This window comes from Buteo buteo, chromosome 9 (assembly GCF_964188355.1).
Source record: "Buteo buteo chromosome 9, bButBut1.hap1.1, whole genome shotgun sequence".
NCBI classification, from domain to species: domain Eukaryota; kingdom Metazoa; phylum Chordata; class Aves; order Accipitriformes; family Accipitridae; genus Buteo; species Buteo buteo.
Window position 1 is genome coordinate 33,611,979 of NC_134179.1, and position 19,176 is coordinate 33,631,154.

A 19,176-nucleotide genomic window follows, 5' to 3' on the forward strand; every position below is an offset into this window, starting at 1 on the left:
GAATACGATTTCTATTTTCATACATATATTCACACATATGTATTATTGATCTTGTTTTTTCCAGAAGCAGATTATCTCTTACTTCTATTACAGAAAAAGTCCTGTAACCCAGCATCTAAGCTTTGCACCACCTCTACACTCAAAAACACGCAGGAAAAAATTACTATTGAAGAAAAATCCAGCAGACCTTCCTCCTAAAAAAGAAAATATGGCACTACAGACTGAACTCCAAATAAAACAAACTGAAGATAGAGTTGCATAAACAAAATAATATTAAATAATGAAATGTAAATTCTAAGAAATTTCAATATATGCCAGTATAATAAACCTACTTTGGTCACATACTCTATGTGGTTTCTAGTTAAAGAAAATAAATATCAGGCCCTACTGGACTGTAATTCTCAGCAGGAGCTTAACTTTTGTGTCACAGATAGACTTAAGCTGGAAAAAACTCACATAAGAACCATTAATGCAAACTCTAACTTATTAGTTGCCTAATACAAATTTTCCCAGTTCTAAACTCCTTTTCTTTCCAGGATTTTTAAGCTGATAAAGTGATTTTTATTTTTTTTTTTGGTCACGGAAATTGCAATGTATTGAAAAGCACACAAAAGAATGCTTCACAAGTTTATACTTTCTATAAACTGTTCTTTGTGGTTTACGAAGAAATACAGCTGCAGGAGTCAGAAGACATTAAGTCTCACATTAGTGCTAACATCACTTTGTTGTAGTGTCCAAAAACAGTGAAGGAAGGAAAGAGAAAGAACACTTACAATTTTCTTCTTCCTTGTTCTTCCCTCCAACCTTCTTTCCCAGTTGAGCAGGAGCAATTGCCAAACTATAGGTGTGACCAGCACAGTATTATAAGCCTCTGTGCGATATGACTAAATGCAATATACAGGTTTGTCCTAAGAAATCTACCTAGTCAAGTGGCATCAGGAACTAAAAGTCCTCCATTCTGCAATCCACGAACCACTCCCTGCACCAGCATGCCACTAAAGCAAATAAAAGAGATTTACTGAAAATAAGAGAGAAGCCTGGCCAGTGAGCAAGACCCAGTGCAGTCAGAGATCAGGAGTGCAAACAGTCTAGAACAGAAGAGAAGCATGGGTGTTTGGAGAAAAAGAGTGAAAACCATACTTATGATGTTATTTGTAGAGTACGAGTAAGGAAATATTTTTAACCAGGGCTATATTACAACTGAAGAGCTAAACCTGCCATTTTTAACTCGGACTTAACTATATATTGAGTTACTGTGGGTTTCTTATTTTCTTTGATGTTGACCATATTCACAAAGGAATAGTCTGAGACCACCACATCTATTTCTTACAGAAATGACATTTCAAGCTTAAACAAGGATCCAGAGTACTCTGCCTGAAAACAGAAAATTTTCATACTTTGTGAGCCAAAACATAATCATTCTGCAAAGGTGAAGAGCTAGAGCATAAACCATTGAACTGATCTGCCTTAAAGTTTCATAATTATTTTGTGCTCATGACACAGTAATAATTCTGTTAGAATGACCAAAAAAAAGTTCTCTGGTCATTTTTCTCATACAATGCAACTGTTACCTCAGACTTAGGGAAAACTCTGAGTCTAAAATTTTAGCCAAAAATAGCCAGAGGGCCTAACAGATGGATAAAATTTACATGAGCCTCTCATCGACTCTCTTGCATTATGAGCTCCTTTGTATTAAAAATATTTCTGTCTTCAGAATAAATAAGTTAAGGAAACACTTCTGAAGCTGGCTATACAGCTTTTAAGCTGTGCTGGCTACATAAAGCAGCTGTTTTAACATCTACCCATGCCACAAATACAACTTTTTCCACCCACAGTTGAGGCTTTGGTGAGCAAATTCCACAGAGGTGTTGAAGACAGCTGCAGAAAGCAGCAAGAAATACTTTTCAGTGGGAATAGGCTCCTTAACATGCTGTTTATCACTGATCTGCTCCCCCAGTACTATTCCTGTCTCTTGCAGGCTCATTTGAAGCAGAATACATTAAAAGGTATGCTGTTCTAGCTTAAATCGGGAACGTTTTACCCAGCAACCTGTCCTTCTCTCACCCCACTTTCTTCTCCCAGCTATCACTCCCTCCTACATGCTTCCATGACATTTTGAGAGTCCCAAGCCCGATGTACAGCTCTGCAGTAGCCGGCTTCCCTGCCGACGGGAACAGGGTGAGGAAAGACTCTAAAAAGCTGCTGCTCGCAGACAGGAAAATGTGAGTTTCATACCTATCTATGCTGGTTGGAGGCTCTGCTGGGTAAAAGCTGCTCCACACTTTAGTGGACCTGGTTTCACACTTCCCTGAACCATCCTGTGCTTCAGAAGCCCCATCAGAAAAACAACTTCACTACTCTTCAGGAACGTTGTGCAGATATGAGCCCCATAGACTGTACAAACTCAGATCACCCCAGCCAGAAGAGGCAGGTAAGCGTTGAGATAAGGGCAAGCAGCAGTTTCCTTATTGCTGAGCATCAGTGTTTTGTCAGACACACTGCACACGTTTCCAGGCAAACCCCTGCCCTTATAAGAATGCAGGGAATCATGGTCCTATTCTTGATACTGCTACTGATCAGCCAAATGACACCAAGCAAAGCACATGGCCTCTCTGTGCCCTTTAAATAAAATAAGTGTTAAAATTTACCTTCCTCTGTGACCTGCTAGATGGAAACTGCTATATGAGGCTAAGGAACAGATAGTTGTACTCTCCAGTCAGTAGTGACAGAAAGAGAGAAGAGAAAGTGAGGAAGACACTTAGCAGCTTCTTTTGCAGAAGATGGAAAGATTTCTTGGTCTATGACACCTAGCAGGAAATTCAAGCTTGTTTTTTCTTTGCTTTTTTTTTTTTTTTTTTAAGGAATAAATTTATCATTGGTACATGCCTTAACTGCTCCAAACAAACAGCTCTAACTATGGAGCAGGGTAGTACAAAGAAATCCACTACACAGGCACAGCTCTCACCTTGCAGACAGTTAGGTCCACGCCCCTCACAAGCTTTATAACCCTCAGTAACATCTTTCTGAATCTCATTTGCCTCTTGCACTAAGCATGGACAGTGCATACACCAGCACCAAGCCCAGCACCACAGCACACAGAAATGGGGATGAAAGTGTACCAGCCCATTGGGATTCCCATCAGATAAAACCCACTGGATCCTCCACTGCCGCTATATGCTCCCTGCTCCCATGCTGGCCTGACATGCTGTATCCTTGAGCCAGTGGAGTGAGGAGGAGTGGCAGTGTCAGCAATGGTATCACAACAACTTACACAATGAACTTACTGCACCTGCGTCACTGAACACCTCAGCACAGCAATAAGATCCAGTTACTGTCAACTTCAGCTGTATTTGAGCTGGGGTCAGAAGGTGAAAGACACTATATGCTATTTAAAAGTATTCCAGCTTCTAATATTAATAACCAAAACGTTCCAGGGAAAAATCCTGAAGCTGTCAGCTGTTTCCATGCAGCATAGTGCAAAAACCAGACAACCACTGAGCTACAAGGAATCCCAGAGCTTTGCCAAAATTTGCCTCATTGATTAGATGAGACAAGTATCAGATTCAAAACCAGAGAGGGAAAAATGCAACAGGCTTAATAGAGTAAGGGTGTTTATCACAAGATTAAATAACTCACGCCAAATTTGACTGACTTGCCAGAAAAATATTCTTGAATGGATGACATTAAGTGATTGGTTTTGTTTATTGTTAGTGAGGCAATGTAGAGAGCTCACAGAGAAAGAAGCAATTACTACCGCAGCTTTCATTTAATCACACTTCTGAGAATGGCTACTTCACATGCAAGAGAGTGGTAATGTTATCCAGTTCTTAACATGAACTTCCACCAGCTCAAAAGTGATTTAAGAAACAAATCTGCAACAGAAAGACAATATGCAAGTACATGGTATTTACTCAGATTCCTCTCTCCTTCTTCTATGTGCTGAAAAAGACCTCCTAAGAAGCCCCTGCTTTGCAAAGGGCTTTCCTCACACATTCTCAAACAACGTTCCCTTGTTCAGAAGGTGAGGCCACATCTGGACCACTCTGTGTCCAGTTCTGGGCCCCTCAGTACAAGAGACATGGACATACTGGAGAGAGTCCAGCGAAGGGCCACAAAGGTGATGAAAGGACTGGAGCACCTCACACACGAGGAAAGGCTGAGAGAGTGGGGACTGCTCGGCCCCGAGGAGAGAAGGCTGAGGAGAATCTTACCAACATGTATAAATAAAATGTGTATAAATACAAGGATACAAAGAGGACAGAACCAGGCTCTTTTCAGTGGTGCCCACTGACAGGGCCAGAGGCAACGGGCACAAACTAAAGCACGGGAGGTTTCCCCTGAACATAAGGAAACGCTTTTTTACTGTGAGGCTGACCAAGTGCCAGCATAGGTTGCCCATGGAGGCTGTGAAGTCTCCATCATTGGAGATATTCAAAAGCTACCTGGACGTGGTCCTGGGCGATCAGCCCTAGGTGTCTCTGCCTGAGCACGGGGGGTCAGACCAGATGAACTCCAGAGGTCCCTTCCAAACTCAGCCCTTCTGGGATTCTGTGAGGGTGGTTGAAAATAATTTAGTTCTGTCAGAAAATTAAATTGGTTGGGAAATACTCAACAATCAGGGGATGTCCATCTACAGCAGCTACTCCCGGATTTTCGTAAAACATCAAACTTCTCTTTCCTCCCAAATTGTCTCTGGTTTCAACACTTCCTCAGCCAGTAAGTGGCAACACATCCACAGATTGTGCACATCCACAGATCCACTGCATCTCTCCTGCCTCCATGCCTGTTCCTAATGGTAGCCTACACATTTGCTACTATTCATTTATATATGCAGCTACCTCTATTTGCCTGTTGCACAGATAACAGTGATGACCAAAATGACACAACCGGGAAAACAAACAAACAAACAAACAAACCAAAACACAAAGAATGCCCAAAAAACTCAACCAACCACAGGTGGTAGGGTTCAGGCCCTGTTATTGTGTTATTCATCTTAATTTACTTGTGATATCTCCCAGCAGGCAGCACAAAAGAAATCTGTAGATTTGCATGGGAAGTTCTGCTAGGAAAGAACAATCAGCTGCACATATGAAAGGAACTGAGAAGTCAGCAATTTCACAGCCTTTGCCTTACAATATCTGCTGCAACATTTCAGATTATACCAAAGCTGTTGTCGTACACCCTTTTCGTGGAACTGCAAGACTTAGGGAGAAACAAACATGGCATCAAATTCATGCATCAAGCAGGGACAGATATCCCCTGCAGTGCTATTTTTCCACTGCTTTATGTAGTCTTTAATTTTAGGGATCCTAAGCACTCAGGTTTCAACGATCCACTGGCACGAAGCAACCTATCAATCTAAAAAATCTTGCTAGCGTAACTTCCAGGCTCCTCTCCCTGCTCTTCCTCCTCCTCCTCTTTGGAAGCCTTCCACTGGTCGTCAAAAAATGATTCTAAGAATAAATACCATGACGACCCAGATTCTTCCCACCAAACTTCAAGTATTTCTCCATTCACAAGTCAGGGGCTCTGCTGTCATTAAAGACACAGCTAGCCCGAGTTGCTCTTTGGAGATATCTCTGTCTCTCCCTGCTGACTTCAGAGGGAACCTCTGAAAGGAGTCAGGGCCTTATAGGCAAGCCATTCAGAGTCTAAATCTTGTGTAACTTTCTCTGATCATCAAGACACCTGTCTGTCCCCTCTTCCCCTGAATAGTTCTCTCCCATTTAAAAATCTCTTCTTGGCACTGTACTGCCCAACCTGAATGCAATTTCTACCTGTAATCTCATCAAACTTGTACAGAAGAGGTCTATCAACATCCCAGCTCCAAGATCTTTCTTTGTATTTCAAAGTACCTCATTAGCATTTTTCCTCACTGTTACGAGTTTGTGAGGCATGGGTTTTTTTGGTAGCAGGGGAGGGGGCCGCAGGGGTGGCTCCTATGAGAAGCTGCTAGAAGCTTCCCCGGCTCCAAGTCAGACCCACCTCTGGCCCAGGCTGAGCCCATCAGTGACGGCGGTAGCGCCTCTGGGAGAACAGATTTCAGAAGGGGAACCTGCAGTGAGTGGTGGGATTGGAATGTGAGAGGAACCCCTCTGCAGACACCCAGGTCAGTGAGGAAGGAGAAGGGGATGCCCCTGCAGCCCGTGGTGAGATGGCGGGCTGTCCCCCCCCAGCCCATGGAGGCGAACGATGGAGCGGAGGTCCCCGCAGATGGCCGTGACTCCATGGGAAAGCCCGCGCTGGAGCAGTTTGAGACTGAAGACTGGCCTGCGGAAAGGACCCACGCCAGGGAAGTTCGTGAGGAACTGCAGCCCATGGAAATGACTCGCGTGGGAGAAGTTGGTGAAGGACTGTCTCCTGTGGGAGGGACCCCCCGGTGGAGCAGGGGATGAGTGAGGAGTCCTCCTCCCCCTGAGGAGGAAGGAGCGGCAGAGACAAGGGGTGAGGAGCCGACCCCAGCCCCTGTTCCCCTGCGCCGCCGGGGGGAAGATGGAGAGAGAACAGGGAGTGGGGTTGACTGGGAAGGAGGGAGGGGTGGGGGGAAGGTGTTCTAAGGTTTGGGTTTACTTCCTAATATCCTTTTTTTGTTTTGATTTGTAGTAAATTAAATTGACTTTGTTTCTTCTCCAAGTTGAGCCTGTCTTTTGCCTGTGACCATAAGTGGAGAGTGATCCCTCCCAATCCTTATCTCGACCCACCAGCCTGCCTTTATATTTTCTCCTCATCCCACCATGGCCGGGGCAGGGGGGCAGTGAGCAAGTGGCTGCGCGGTGCTTTGTTACTGGCTGGGCTGAAACCTCGACACTTACCTTTTAAGAATGCAAAGGCACAGGCTACTCATGGGACACTTCTAAAACCCCACTTCTGATTTTCAACACAGATCCAGATGGCTCTTCTCTAGATGTACGTCAGACAAAAGAGGCAAGAGTATTTGCTTTATAATGCAAGCCACTGAGGAGAGAACTTGGCTGAAGGAAGGAGGACCACCAGCAAGACATGATTTGGAAACCACCATCTGCTAAACATGGGCTGGTGTTGTACAGGAACAGATTAAGAAGAAGACTGAGCAACTACCTGTAAATACAAGAGGAGTGGAAGGAAAAGAATGTGCTCACATCTTGGAAGGCAATAAGAAAACAGATGAGAGGAAATGAGACCAAAGAAAAAGACTACATCGGTACTGTATTTAACTCCTTTCTGACAACAAAAAAAAAGGCAGCGGCGGCGGGGTGGGGGCAAAAAAAGTAGCCACACTTAATGCTATCTCCTGCTAATTGCCATGAGGTAAACAAAGTCATAATAATACTAATCAATTACTGTAGGCATTCACAAAATTACTATGCCATCTGAAATTGAAGATGAAACTGGTACATTGCGAAACAATTATCAAATGCTTTCTGAAACAACATCATAAGGCTTGGTTTCTTCTCACACCTCCCCATCTGCCCCAACCCTTTCAGGTCTCATGTCTGTTTCAACACAAGTTACTGCCATGGAGCAAAAGTATACAACTTCATATTCTGAATAGACAATTAAAAAACAAAACAAAACAAAAATCTATTCAGAAAAACAATGCAAGTAATGCAAGTTCTAATCTGCACAAGAATTCCCAAAGTTTAGGAGATCTGACAAAGGTAAAAAGACACAGAACTGGAATTTAGATATCTAGAGCAAGCTTTGAATTCCTGGCCAAAACATCGTGTAAAATTCCTTGAGACAGTCATAGTTTCCTCCAAAGTAATCTGCAGTTCTGATCAAAAAACAAGCAGCAATAGAGACTTCACAATAGTCCCTAGTAGTAACTAGGCAAAAGCTATGAAACGTTCACTTATTTGTTACAAATTTGTCATCTGTATTTTAGAAACACCTATTGTTAAACTACAAGGACAGTTGTAAGGAGCACCTCCTCCTCCCCAAATGTCCAGGACTTTCCACATTGAAAATAAGAAGTGGAAACAGTAAGTCAAATCCTCTTGACTATCAGCTTTTAATCCAGCCACTGGCAGCTCATCTCACAGATTTGTCACTTGCTAGCAGTTTGGTAACCTTGTTTGAGTACAATGTTATGTTGTCATCCTCTCTCTGGGGCAGATACATTAAACTGAACCAACCATACACTTGACCAGTAGAGGTTTTTAAAATAAACATTCTCAGGGGTGCTAAAACATACTATTTACATATGGCAGAAATGCACTGCTTCTTTACTCAAACCACCATGGGCTCCATGATCTCCATCACAGCCTCCTGATGACTTTTACCCCGAATCATTAACTGTGATAAGAAGCAAGCCTTGGCAAGCATCCAAATGTCTGTTTCTAAAGCGTTAGTACTCAGAAACCATAATATAAACCTAATCATCCTGCTTCCATGCTTACAAACAAAGCCAAACATCTATTTTCCACACAAGAGGCTCTGTCTGCTTCCCTCAATGCAGTTCTAAAGAGCAAGAGAGTAAAATAAATTTCAGCCAAATAATTGCTCTCCACTTCCTATCCACCCCTCCAGTCACCAAACATCCTCTAACCCAGATTCTAAAACAAAGAAAAACAAATGCCTCATTATATAAACATAAGTTACGTTTGAGTATCTACTTGCCTGCTCACCACTAATGGTGGTGAAACTTTCCTTGGTGAAAAGTCATGTGTCATCATTTTCCACAGTTTTCACTTGAAAGTTAAAATAATAATAAAATAAAAAAAACCCACAAGATTTCAGTCTATGCTTTTGAGCCACTGCTGCACTGATCAGAGTAAGTCTTACAGGCAAACACGTCCACTGCCCAGGGAAAGGCAATAGTGGCTAAGGCAGCGGCAGCATACTCAAGCCTGGTGTTCCCTTCCAAGTTAATTACAACAGGCTACAGATGACTGACATCTCTGAAAAGGGCTGATCCTACTTGCATCATATGTCTATCATAAACTGTAATGACCTGGAAGTGGCTCTCTCCCTTCACTGATAAGACAGGAAAACCAGATAAATTTGAGTGATACGAATCTTCCAGCGAGATCCAAAGAGGAACCTAATTTTCACCAATTTCAAAAGGATTCTTGTCCCTTTCTTGCCCCCATGGTAAGAATGAGCAGCCTCTACACCCTTGCAAGCCCTGGCTCCAAAACCTACTGCTCCAAAAGCACAACAGCACAGAAGGGGAGCAGGGGGACCTCCCCCATCCACCCAGTTCTTCAGGAAAGACAATCCAATTAGAAAGGGCTATGAACGCATCCTTACAATTATCTACCCTGAATAACAATGCAGTAGTTTATTTTCGTAAGTGTGTTCATACACACTTGCATGAGCACACAGAGTGGCTATTCACCCCCTTGGCTGTACTCACAACAGCGGAAGCACACAGGGCTTCCTTTCACAGCGCTGCAATTTAAAACCATGCTCGCAGGGGGTCAGCAGCAGGTGCAAAGTCACAACTTCCAAAAAAAACTATAAACAGACTTTTTTGTCCAGTCCAAGATGAAAATGTAAACTCTTACATCTCACCTACAAACTATGAGACCAAAATAACCAGCATTGGTCTTCTTGAATGGGTTACAGGAGCCAGAAGCTAACAATGTGCAAGTACTTTCACACAAGGCTAAGACAGCAACCCAGAAAAAGAAGGGCTCTCTTAAGTGCCGAAAAAAATGGGGTGATAATCATATAAAACACACTCAACGAATTTCAGTAGTTCATTTCTTGCTAGACAGAAAAGACATTAGAAACTCTCTCTTGTTATTAATATATGAATTTAAATTATGGGATCCGAAGAGGATGGCGGAAAAAGAATCGATTACCAGCTGGAAACGGGGTAGAAGAGAACAGCAGAAAAATAGGAGATATGAAAAATAAATGTGGTGTTCTTTTTATCCCATTGTATTTACTGTTTCAAGCTTTTGTGTCAGAACAGTCCTAGGACCTTATTTGACCTGTTCGACCATTTTACAGAGTGTTCCCATCAAAAATCACACCAAAATCAAGTCCCTCCATTATACGTTCTTCATGTGTTCTACGAATTTTGACAATATAGACCTATACTTAAATAGTAAATGGAAAATTTCCCCCTTACTGTCACTGCTGATTATGACATGCACGCTATAGATTTCAAAACAGCTTTATCAGGAATCAGTGCAGTAGAGCTAGCACAGATGTTAATCTCAGTTCCTTTACTAGAGTTAAGGAAAAAAAGAAAAATTAGACAGCCTTTGTTTTCTTCACAGAGCATAAAGTGTTGAAGCTTTTGTATGAGTTACTTTTGCTAGAGAGTATCCCTTCTGGCAGCCTTCAATGCTTATTGTTCTTCGTCAAACCCTAAGCAAAAGCAATCTCCCTAATTTCGTGTGAAAATATGAGAACCACTGCATCAATCACCTTTTTACTCCCATAGCAGCCAAGATTCATTTTGGCTGAGTATTCTCTGATAGAGCACAAAGTGCTTGCTGTTCACTTTAGGTTAACAAAGCTTCAAGAAACTATGTTTTTACTTTCATTTTTGCAAATCAAGTTTAAGCAGCACCACTGGAAACAAGAAGTAAGTGACCCCGTTACATTCTCCAGGACATAAAGTCTTCTATATGAGGACACATATAAGAACCAATGCCCTTTAATGAGACTCTGGAAACCAATTATAGCAATAACTCCTGGAAGTAAAACTGTACAGAGATTGTGTTAATGAACAGTGGCGATACCCTTGAAAGAGAAGTAGCTGGACTACTGACTTGCTTCAGCCTACAGAAAAGCTCCCTTGTAACACTCTCTATCTGCCTTATCTCTTTGACACAGCCAAAATCCCTCCACAACAAAAGGATTTATCACAAGTATCTTTTCCCTGTAAGTATTTCTATGGCTACAATCACTGTAATATCTGAGAATATCATATTCTGTTACACATTTATCTTCAAAATGTCCTTTGGACAAAAGGGGATTAAATGCAGACAGAATTAACACACAACTTGTTCAACATCACATTAAGTCTGTCAGGCAGGGAACTGAAGCCTCCCTCATCTCCCCAAGCCCAAGTGGAGCATCCCATTTAATCAGTAGATTTGTCCTCTCACAGGTGTATATACCACACTACCACATAACCTGAAAGTAAATCAAAACCAAACACATTTTTGAAAAAGCTGTAGTAACATTCCGTCTCATCAGGAACAGAATTAATCCTTTAAATCCCTTGTCAACAGAGTTGACAATATGAAACAGAAAAATGTACACAATTGCATACATGCAATACCTGATTCCCAGACTGGATTTTGAAAACAGAAAATACATATCTGAATAAATGCTGTCCAATTTTCCAGATATATTTAGAATATCATCACAACACATTCACACAGTCTTAAACATTTTTTGCTATGACTTCACTGTACGCAGCGTTTTATGGTCAGCCAGGATAATGTAGTCCAGTGACCACTTCATCTTTTTGAAAGGAAAAGGCTTGAGTCTGTCATAATATGAGGTGCATTCTGGTTCTCCATAGAGTATTCCTTGACAGTATCATGCATTAGGTAGAGCCTTGTTAATCTTACAATCAGACAAGCTGTGAGTGATGAGCAAGTCATGCAGCCTTTTAACAAGAGCTTCTTGGAGATGAGGCATGTCTTTTGTCTTCCAAAAAAGCTCACTTGTTACTTGAGTACTTACCAAATAAGTGGAAGTCCAAACATATTTTTTATCTAAAGGATAATACGTATCACGTTCACAATAGCAAAATGAGGAAGTCCAAAGAGGACAGAAAAGTTGAGAAAGATATAGCTACAGACTTGTCATTTTGGTTCGGACCATCTCTTTTCAAGGCTTTAGGAAGCAGCTTCTGAACTGACCTTTCAGTTCTTTACAACGTTAACGAATTTTAAAATGTAGTAAATTCCAAGTGCAATGGAATTAAACAATCCACTGAAAAGCCAGCAAAAAAATCAAAATGCTTTCAAGTACGGAAGAGAACTTTTGTTCTCTTTTGAGAACACTACACATTCTTGAAGACAATTAGAAAAAAATTGTCACTAAGACCATAACCAGGGCCTTGTTAAAAGCATACTCATTTCAGAAACAGGTATTGTGTCACCACACAGTAAACCTCATCCATAAACCTAACTCTCTTTCCCTGAGCGTGTTTCTCCTACTCACACACCTGAAGGGCCTTCAAAACTGTAAAAGACTCATGATCTGTTTGCAAAACAAAACTGGATGAGACAACCATTTTTGGCCATAAAAAAAGCAGCATGCCATCTACCTACAATGGAGCATGCTAGGTGCTTTTATTGTTTAGAAAAGCTTGCCCTGAAGAATTCTGTGCTTTCCATCACTTTAGATATAAATGCAGTATTACCAGAATAAAAAACCCAAACCAACCCCTCAAAAAAACCCAACTTTTGTTCCGCCCTGCCTCTTCTACAGCTTAGGAATAAAATTTGTATACAAAACAACGTCAGTCACTTTTATTGTTTGCTTTGGATAGCCAGGTTTCTTAACACGTTAACAGGAAAAAGCCAGACATTTCAGGAAAAAAACAACAAAACAACCCCAAAACACCCTACAAAATAAAGCCAATTCATACTACCTCAACTAAAAAAAGTTTCACTTTGGTTTTAAATATTTTAAAGATTTTTGTTACAAACTCCCCAAATACTCAGATTTCTTTCTGCTTCTTCTATTTGACAAAATTATGGTTATATTCCCCCACGTGTCCAAAACAAACATAACTGTTGCTGTGACAACTTTAAGCCTACTAAGCACATCTCACCAAAATACCTGAGAGCTTCCAGTGGCATGACGAGTGAGAGTAGGGAGCAATTCAGAGATTGTTTGAAGAACACAACTGGCCACTTAAGTCTTTTCTCTTGCATAGGAAGCCACAGCACAGGCAACTGCCACATGCAATCAAGCCAGTGTACTTGTTGGCAGGCTCCTGGGGAGTTCAGCAGGGGAAATGTTTTGACATGAACAACAAGTTTGCACTGCAAATACTGAAGATCAAAAGGGTTGTTTTTTTTTTATTGGCCATTAGAGGGTTGCTACCAGCTCTTGGAAATACTCATTTCTGTATTTTGAAGCATGTAGATATCACAAGCCAAAGCAGGGAAGAATAAAACAATGCAAAACCACTGCAGTTGCAGGGGAATGGAGTCCCCAGTGCATTCCCCAAAAGCCACAGGGCTGTCCAAGATTTATGATTTCTGTCTTACTCATCTAAGGGAAGACTCTTCTCACTTCCTCCCACTGCTGGAGTTGGTTTTTGATTACCGAGCCAGGATTACCTTGGCAGAATCAACAAGCAAGACCTCATTTGTGCAAATCCCAATACTCCAGTTTGTTACTGGAAAGCTGGGCAGTTTTTAAATTTTCTTGGGTTTTGGAGTTCATAGATGGTCCAGGACTGGTATGCACCCCCATACAGCAAATTTAAGTCTACTGGCAACAGATGGCTTTAAAGTATCTTCCACGGATTCTTTAGAAATAACCCACTAATGTCCATGCCTCCACTGACTACATGCTGAAAACCAGGGCTCTAGATCCATCTGGATGGGATGACTACAGTGTGAAACTTGAGCCGTGTTATCTTGAACCACAGCCAGAACAGACAGCAGAAACCATTAGCTTTCCACAGACCCTTCTGTCCTCTGAACTGTTAATGAGCTTCAAGTCAGAATGGGACAAATAACAAAGTACAGCCTCGTATATACTACTCTACTCTCATTTGCTCCATATGACTCTGGTAGAGTTTTATAAAAGAGAAGAGATGGCGATGCAAAGTGGTAATACTGAATATAGCTACCTTCTTCCCTACAAAATGCCATAACGTCTTCCCAAGATTCTCCCCCATCAGTACAGCGATCAAACAAAAAGGGAGAGGCATATGGACAAGACATCAGAGAAGCTGGTCCAGGAGAAAAAAATTTACTAATAGCCTGAATATTCTGAAAATACACTCATCCCCACCACCACCAAAGGCAAGTTCATAGAAGTAGCAAATCTTCACACTTAATTCCTTTGAGAGTAAACTTATACCTCCTCCTCCTCTTCCACGGTGTATGATGCAGGCCTAAGAACAAAATGAAAGTTTTTCAAACCCAGTGTTTTCACACTACCTTAATTTTCTTTTATGCACACACCTGCCTGATGCAGGTGTGATTTCTACACTGATCGCTATTGAAGTTTTGTGTTGTTACTTAAGAGCATCCTTTCAAGTTCCGAGATAAAAAACATCCAAGCATTCCCTCCAGAGTAATGTAACTAACCACGAGCAACGCACCAAAATTTGCAATGAAAATAAAAAACCCAAAGCCAGACAAGATGGCCCCTCCCCATGCTGTGGAGGCCACAAAGTAGTTAAACAGAAATCAGTTTTCCCTTTTGCCTAGTCCTTCTTGGTTCTTATAGATTTAAATGCAATAAGGACGATTGCAAAATTCACACATTGAAAACATGGTTTGCAAACTAACTGCTGCTTTTTGTTTGGGGATTTAAATTTTAACACCATAAATTGTGGGTTTGAAGGACTGGAAGGAAAGAGTTTCTTGTATACTGGATCTGTGGCTTCAGGGGGAAAAAAAAAGTAATTTTTTTAATGTCATGAAACTTGACTAGTCCAACAGTTGTATAAAACACACGTACATATGTAGGGCTTTGGTAGTTAGCAGGACTGCATGTCCAATACCTATTCCTCCAAGCAGTTCTGTTAGTTCCCTGGAAGACAACGAGACTACTGTTTAGAAAAAAATTGTTCTTAATTTGCAAACCTTCCCAGTTGGATACCTCAAGGAGTATGCTCCACTCTTGCAAAATCTACACTCAGCACAAAAAAAAAAAAATCTTTAGCAAGGTCATCCACATGGTTCAACTTTCACAACCCAAGTGAAACTGTACACCAACGAAGTCTAAAATAACTTTAGAAAGTAGCATGCAGACAGGTACCTTCGCATCCAGACAAAGCATGTTCCACGTCTCTGCAAAGGCAGCAGCACAGCTTGCTTAGTGGGTACTAGGACCCCAGCCACAAGGACTTTGCTTCCCGCTCAACCACTGGCCTGCTGCAGGATGTTAGACAAGTCCTTGTCTCCTCAATACCACAGGTGACCCAGGCACAGAGGGGAAATTCCTACACTAACTGATATAACAAGTGCAGAAGTTCATTAACAGATCTGTCTCCTTCATGCCATGAGAATCCAGAACTTCAAAAAAACCCCAACCCCTAAACCATTTTCAAATAAGACTGCACTCCTTCCCCAGAGGCTCATCACGTTCAGGCATACACAATAAAGGCTTTTCTGCACTTGCTGAGCGCCTCACTAAAATTATCATGACTTATTCACCAAGATGCAGTGGTTTCCAAGCCTTTCATCTGCAGGCCTCAGAAGATTTTCCAGCAGAGACACAACTACTGGCTAGAGTGGTTAGGGTAGCAGAACCTAGCTTTATTTCCCAGATCCCTCAAAAACAGTCAAAAGGCCACAAAGTGAGAAGCTGCGTAACCCTGCTTCTCGCAGTCTATTCTCACACAAGCCAAGCAATGTTCACCCTTGATGAAGATTAAAATTTTAAAAATTGACATCAACTTCTCTCTGAAAACTAGAGATCTGTGCTTGATCCCATTAAAAAGTCAATCAATTGTGAGCAAAATCTGCTTCTACCTTGGCGGAAAATTTGTCTGTTTCCTCTTCAGTGGAGGAATTTCTTCCCAATTGTAACATTAAAGGAAGGGGGAAAAAAAAATAAATTGTTAAAACTCAAGCCAAAAAGGCAATACTCTGTTGTGTTTGGGAAGCAATACTCAAAGTGCTGCTTCTACTGTTTTCACTTGAATTTTCACCGATTTTTTTTCTCTGGTTACAGTAGAATCACAGAGTAACATGAACTGGAAGTGACTTCTGTTCACCTGGCCCTATTCCCCCCAACAAAACAGGGACAAATTGACTTGGATTGCTCAGGGCCTTGTCCAGCTGAGTTCTGAATATCTGCATGGACATCCCAACCTCCCTGGGTAGCCTGTTCCAAAGTCTGACCACCCTCACGTTGAAACTTTTTTTCCTAATATCTCATTGGCATTTCCCTTGTTGCAACTTGTGACTGTTGCCACTTGTGACTGTTGCCTCTTGTCCTACTGCCCTGCATTTCCCAGAAGAGCCTGGCTGTGTCCTCTCCATACCCTCTCATCTGTTAACTGAAGACACGGGATAGTTCTCCCTTAAAGAAAAGCAACATACATGCACACCTCCCGAGTTGTATTCCCAAGATGTTCATAAAATACGTACACACAGATATGGATTTTCAGCTTATTTCTCTGAAACACAAGTCCCGTGTTTTTGTTTGCAACCTAACACTGTCTCTTATGGATGGCCCTTCTGCAGGGTGTACCACAAAAGGCTTGCCTTCACAGTCAAGCAACACGGAGTAGCTAATGGGGTAAAAATTCACAGCGCAAATTATTCTGTAGTAATCTTCCCACACGGAGAAACGCTTAATTTTTGTTCCCTATTTGAACCAGCCCTGCCAGTCCGAGGTACTTACATGACCTCACGATGCACTCTGCTTTTCACTTCTCCGTTAAGGGGGGAAGTGACACGCAGCAATGTGGAAACCGGGCACAAAGGAAAACCAAGTGCGCGCTTGCGGTCAACCTGAGGATGAAGAGACAGGCCACAGCGCGGGGCTCGCACCCGCCCGGCCGGGGCAGCCCCCCGGGCTCACGCCGGCTGCGCCGAAGCACCAGAGCGAGCTCCCGCGCCCGGGCGCTGCTGCTCCCGCCGTGCCAGCCCGCCTTGCTCTCCAGAGCCGAGCCCGCTGCACACGGAGGGACCCTCGGTTCGCCGAGTCTACGCGTTTGCCTTTTGTGTTTGGGGGTTTTCTCTTTGCTCGGTTGTTTTTTTACAATCACGAGCCGTTGGTAATTCCCCCCCCCCCCCGCGCACCTGCCCGGGGTGGGGAGGCGCTGACAGGACTGCCACGCCCCCCCTTCCCCCCCCCCCCCCCCCGCCATCCCCGGTGCGCGACCCGCGGGCAGCGCGCGCTGCCCTCCCCTCCCCTCCGCGGCCGCCTCAGCCCCGACCTGACGGCAAGAGGGAGCCGGCAGACAAAGAGCCGCCCCCGGCCACCGGTCCGTCTCGGGGCTGAGGAGGGGTCTCAAGGAGACCCTACCTTTCGCCGAAATTCACTTCCGAGAGGGCGCACCCCCGCGCTCCGCTCCCGGAGCGCCGTCGGTCCTTCCCACCTCGGTGTCAGACCTCACCGCCCTGCGTCCCGCCTGCACGCCCCGCCCGGGCAGCCGCGGCAGCGCTCCCGCCGCCCGGGAAGCCGGGGGGCCCCGCGGCCGGCGCCCCCCTCCGTCCGCCGTCCCCCCGCTCGGGCGTCGAAGGGAGGCCCCAGCCCAGCCGCCACGGGGGGCGAGGAGGAGCCGCAACAAGTCCCCGCCGCCGCTAGCCGCCCTTACCCAGATAGTGCCGCAGGTCCAGCAGAAAGTGCGGGGGCCCCCCGTTGAGCTGGTAGAAGAGGGATCCCAGGCAGAAGAGCAGCAGGGCGGCCATGCAGAAGCCGTAGTCGCGCAGCGAAAGGAAGGGCAGCGGCGAGAGGGGCCGCCGCCTCTTCCAGCCCCCGCCCGGGCCCGGGCCCGGGCCCCCTCCCGCCGCCGCCGCCGCGGGGAGCCGGGGCGCCGGGCAGTCCCCGCCGCCGCCGTGCTGCTGCTTCTTCTTCATCCTCCCCTTCGCCGCCGCCGGGTCACGCAGCCCGCCGGGCAAAGCGCATCCTCCATCCGCCTGCTCGGCTCCGGCTGCCCGCGGCGGGGAAAGTTCCCAGGAGCTCAGGGGACCCGTCCCGTCCCCATCGCCGGCTGCCCCCCCAGCCCCGCGGCAGGCGAGAGTCCCCGGCGCTGCGGCGGCGGCTGCTGCTGCTGCTGCGGAGCGCCGCTAAGGGGAGGGGAAGGAGGTGGTCACCATCCCGCTCCCTGGGGCTCCTCTCCTCCTCCGCCGCCGCTCTCGCTCCCTCTCTCCGCTCGGCCTCTCGCTCCGGTGTCAAGTTACAGCCAGCGCTGCTCCGCCACCGACCGCCGGCAACTCGCGGCCGACTTGTGCGCGCCGCCCGGCCCCGCCGCCGCCGCCCGCCCACCCCGGCCCGCCCCGGCCCGCCCCGGCCTCCGGTCCCCGCGACGCGCCCGTTGCCTCCGCGCGAGCGACCCCTGCGGGCGCCGCCGCCCCACCGGCCCGGCTGCGGCGGCGCCCGGCCCGCCCCGGCCGACCTAAGCCACCTGCCCCGGCCCGCCCCTGCCGCCGCGGGCAGCCCCCTCGGGGCCGTGGGGCTGCGCGGGGAGCGGGGCCGGTACCCGTGGGGCAGGGGCCGTGACGGGGCTTCGGGCCTGAGCCGCCCTGAACACCGCCATGGCCCCCTGCCCGCGCCTCTGCCGCTGGGGCAGGCCTCGGGATGCTTCTCCGGGGCCTGGACCAGGGGTCTCATCTCGCCAGGGCCCCAGTGGCCCACAGACGCTACGCCAGGACTGCCCTGTCTTTCCGTACAGTGATGGTAGCAGTGAAGAGGCGTAATATTGTGGTGATTTAGACAAGCCGTAACGCAGCATTAAGGTCCGGCACCTTTACGGTCGCGTAACATCGTTCCTGAGGGGAGAGAGGGATCGCTCTTCTCGTTGCGGCTTACCTGGGACGATTAAAGTGGGCTGTTTTCTACTGGGGACAAGGCTTTAAACAAGTACAGAAGTTACGAAATTAAAACTGCTCGTGCAACCTTAATTTGACCCCCTTGTGCATATGGCTTATGATACAGCCTCTAATTACTCAATGCTATCTTTCCTAGAGGACAGCTTCCCACCATGCGTAGGGTAAATGGCGTTCACTCAGCGCTGAGCTGTTTTAATAGCTTCATCCTCTTTATACAACATATGTCCCCAATATGTCCTGATGGCTTATTTGGAGCTATTCTTGTCCTTGGGCATTGTCTGAAGTAGAAATACATTTCATTCCCTCATGCGGCTGCGTTGCCAGCGCAGCAGCGAAGGGAGGAGGGCTTGGGGTGGTATTGTCAGTTCACCGTTTCGTTTTATGGACCTGGCTGGAAGGGGGGGGCTTCGCCAAGATCCTGCTCATGGGATACCACGAGACTTCATTTCTAAGCAATAGCAAGTTCTATCCACCGTGGTTTGGGAGGAAAGTAGGAAATCATGACCCGAGTGCAATTTGCCAGGTC

The 19,176-nt window shown here is 45.4% G+C and overlaps 1 protein-coding gene across 2 annotated transcripts in view; it reads right to left on the minus strand.

Annotated features, from left to right (window-relative positions):
• UST (uronyl 2-sulfotransferase) overlaps nt 1–18,030 on the minus strand; it is a 174,062-nt gene extending 156,032 nt beyond the window's left edge. For both annotated transcript variants that reach the window (XM_075036013.1, XM_075036014.1), the window contains exon 1: nt 17,417–18,030. In XM_075036013.1, coding sequence (XP_074892114.1) covers nt 17,417–17,678 — 262 coding nt within the window. In that variant the 5' untranslated portion in view covers nt 17,679–18,030. The remainder of the gene's footprint in view (nt 1–17,416) is intronic.
• Between the last annotated feature and the right edge of the window lie 1,146 nt (nt 18,031–19,176).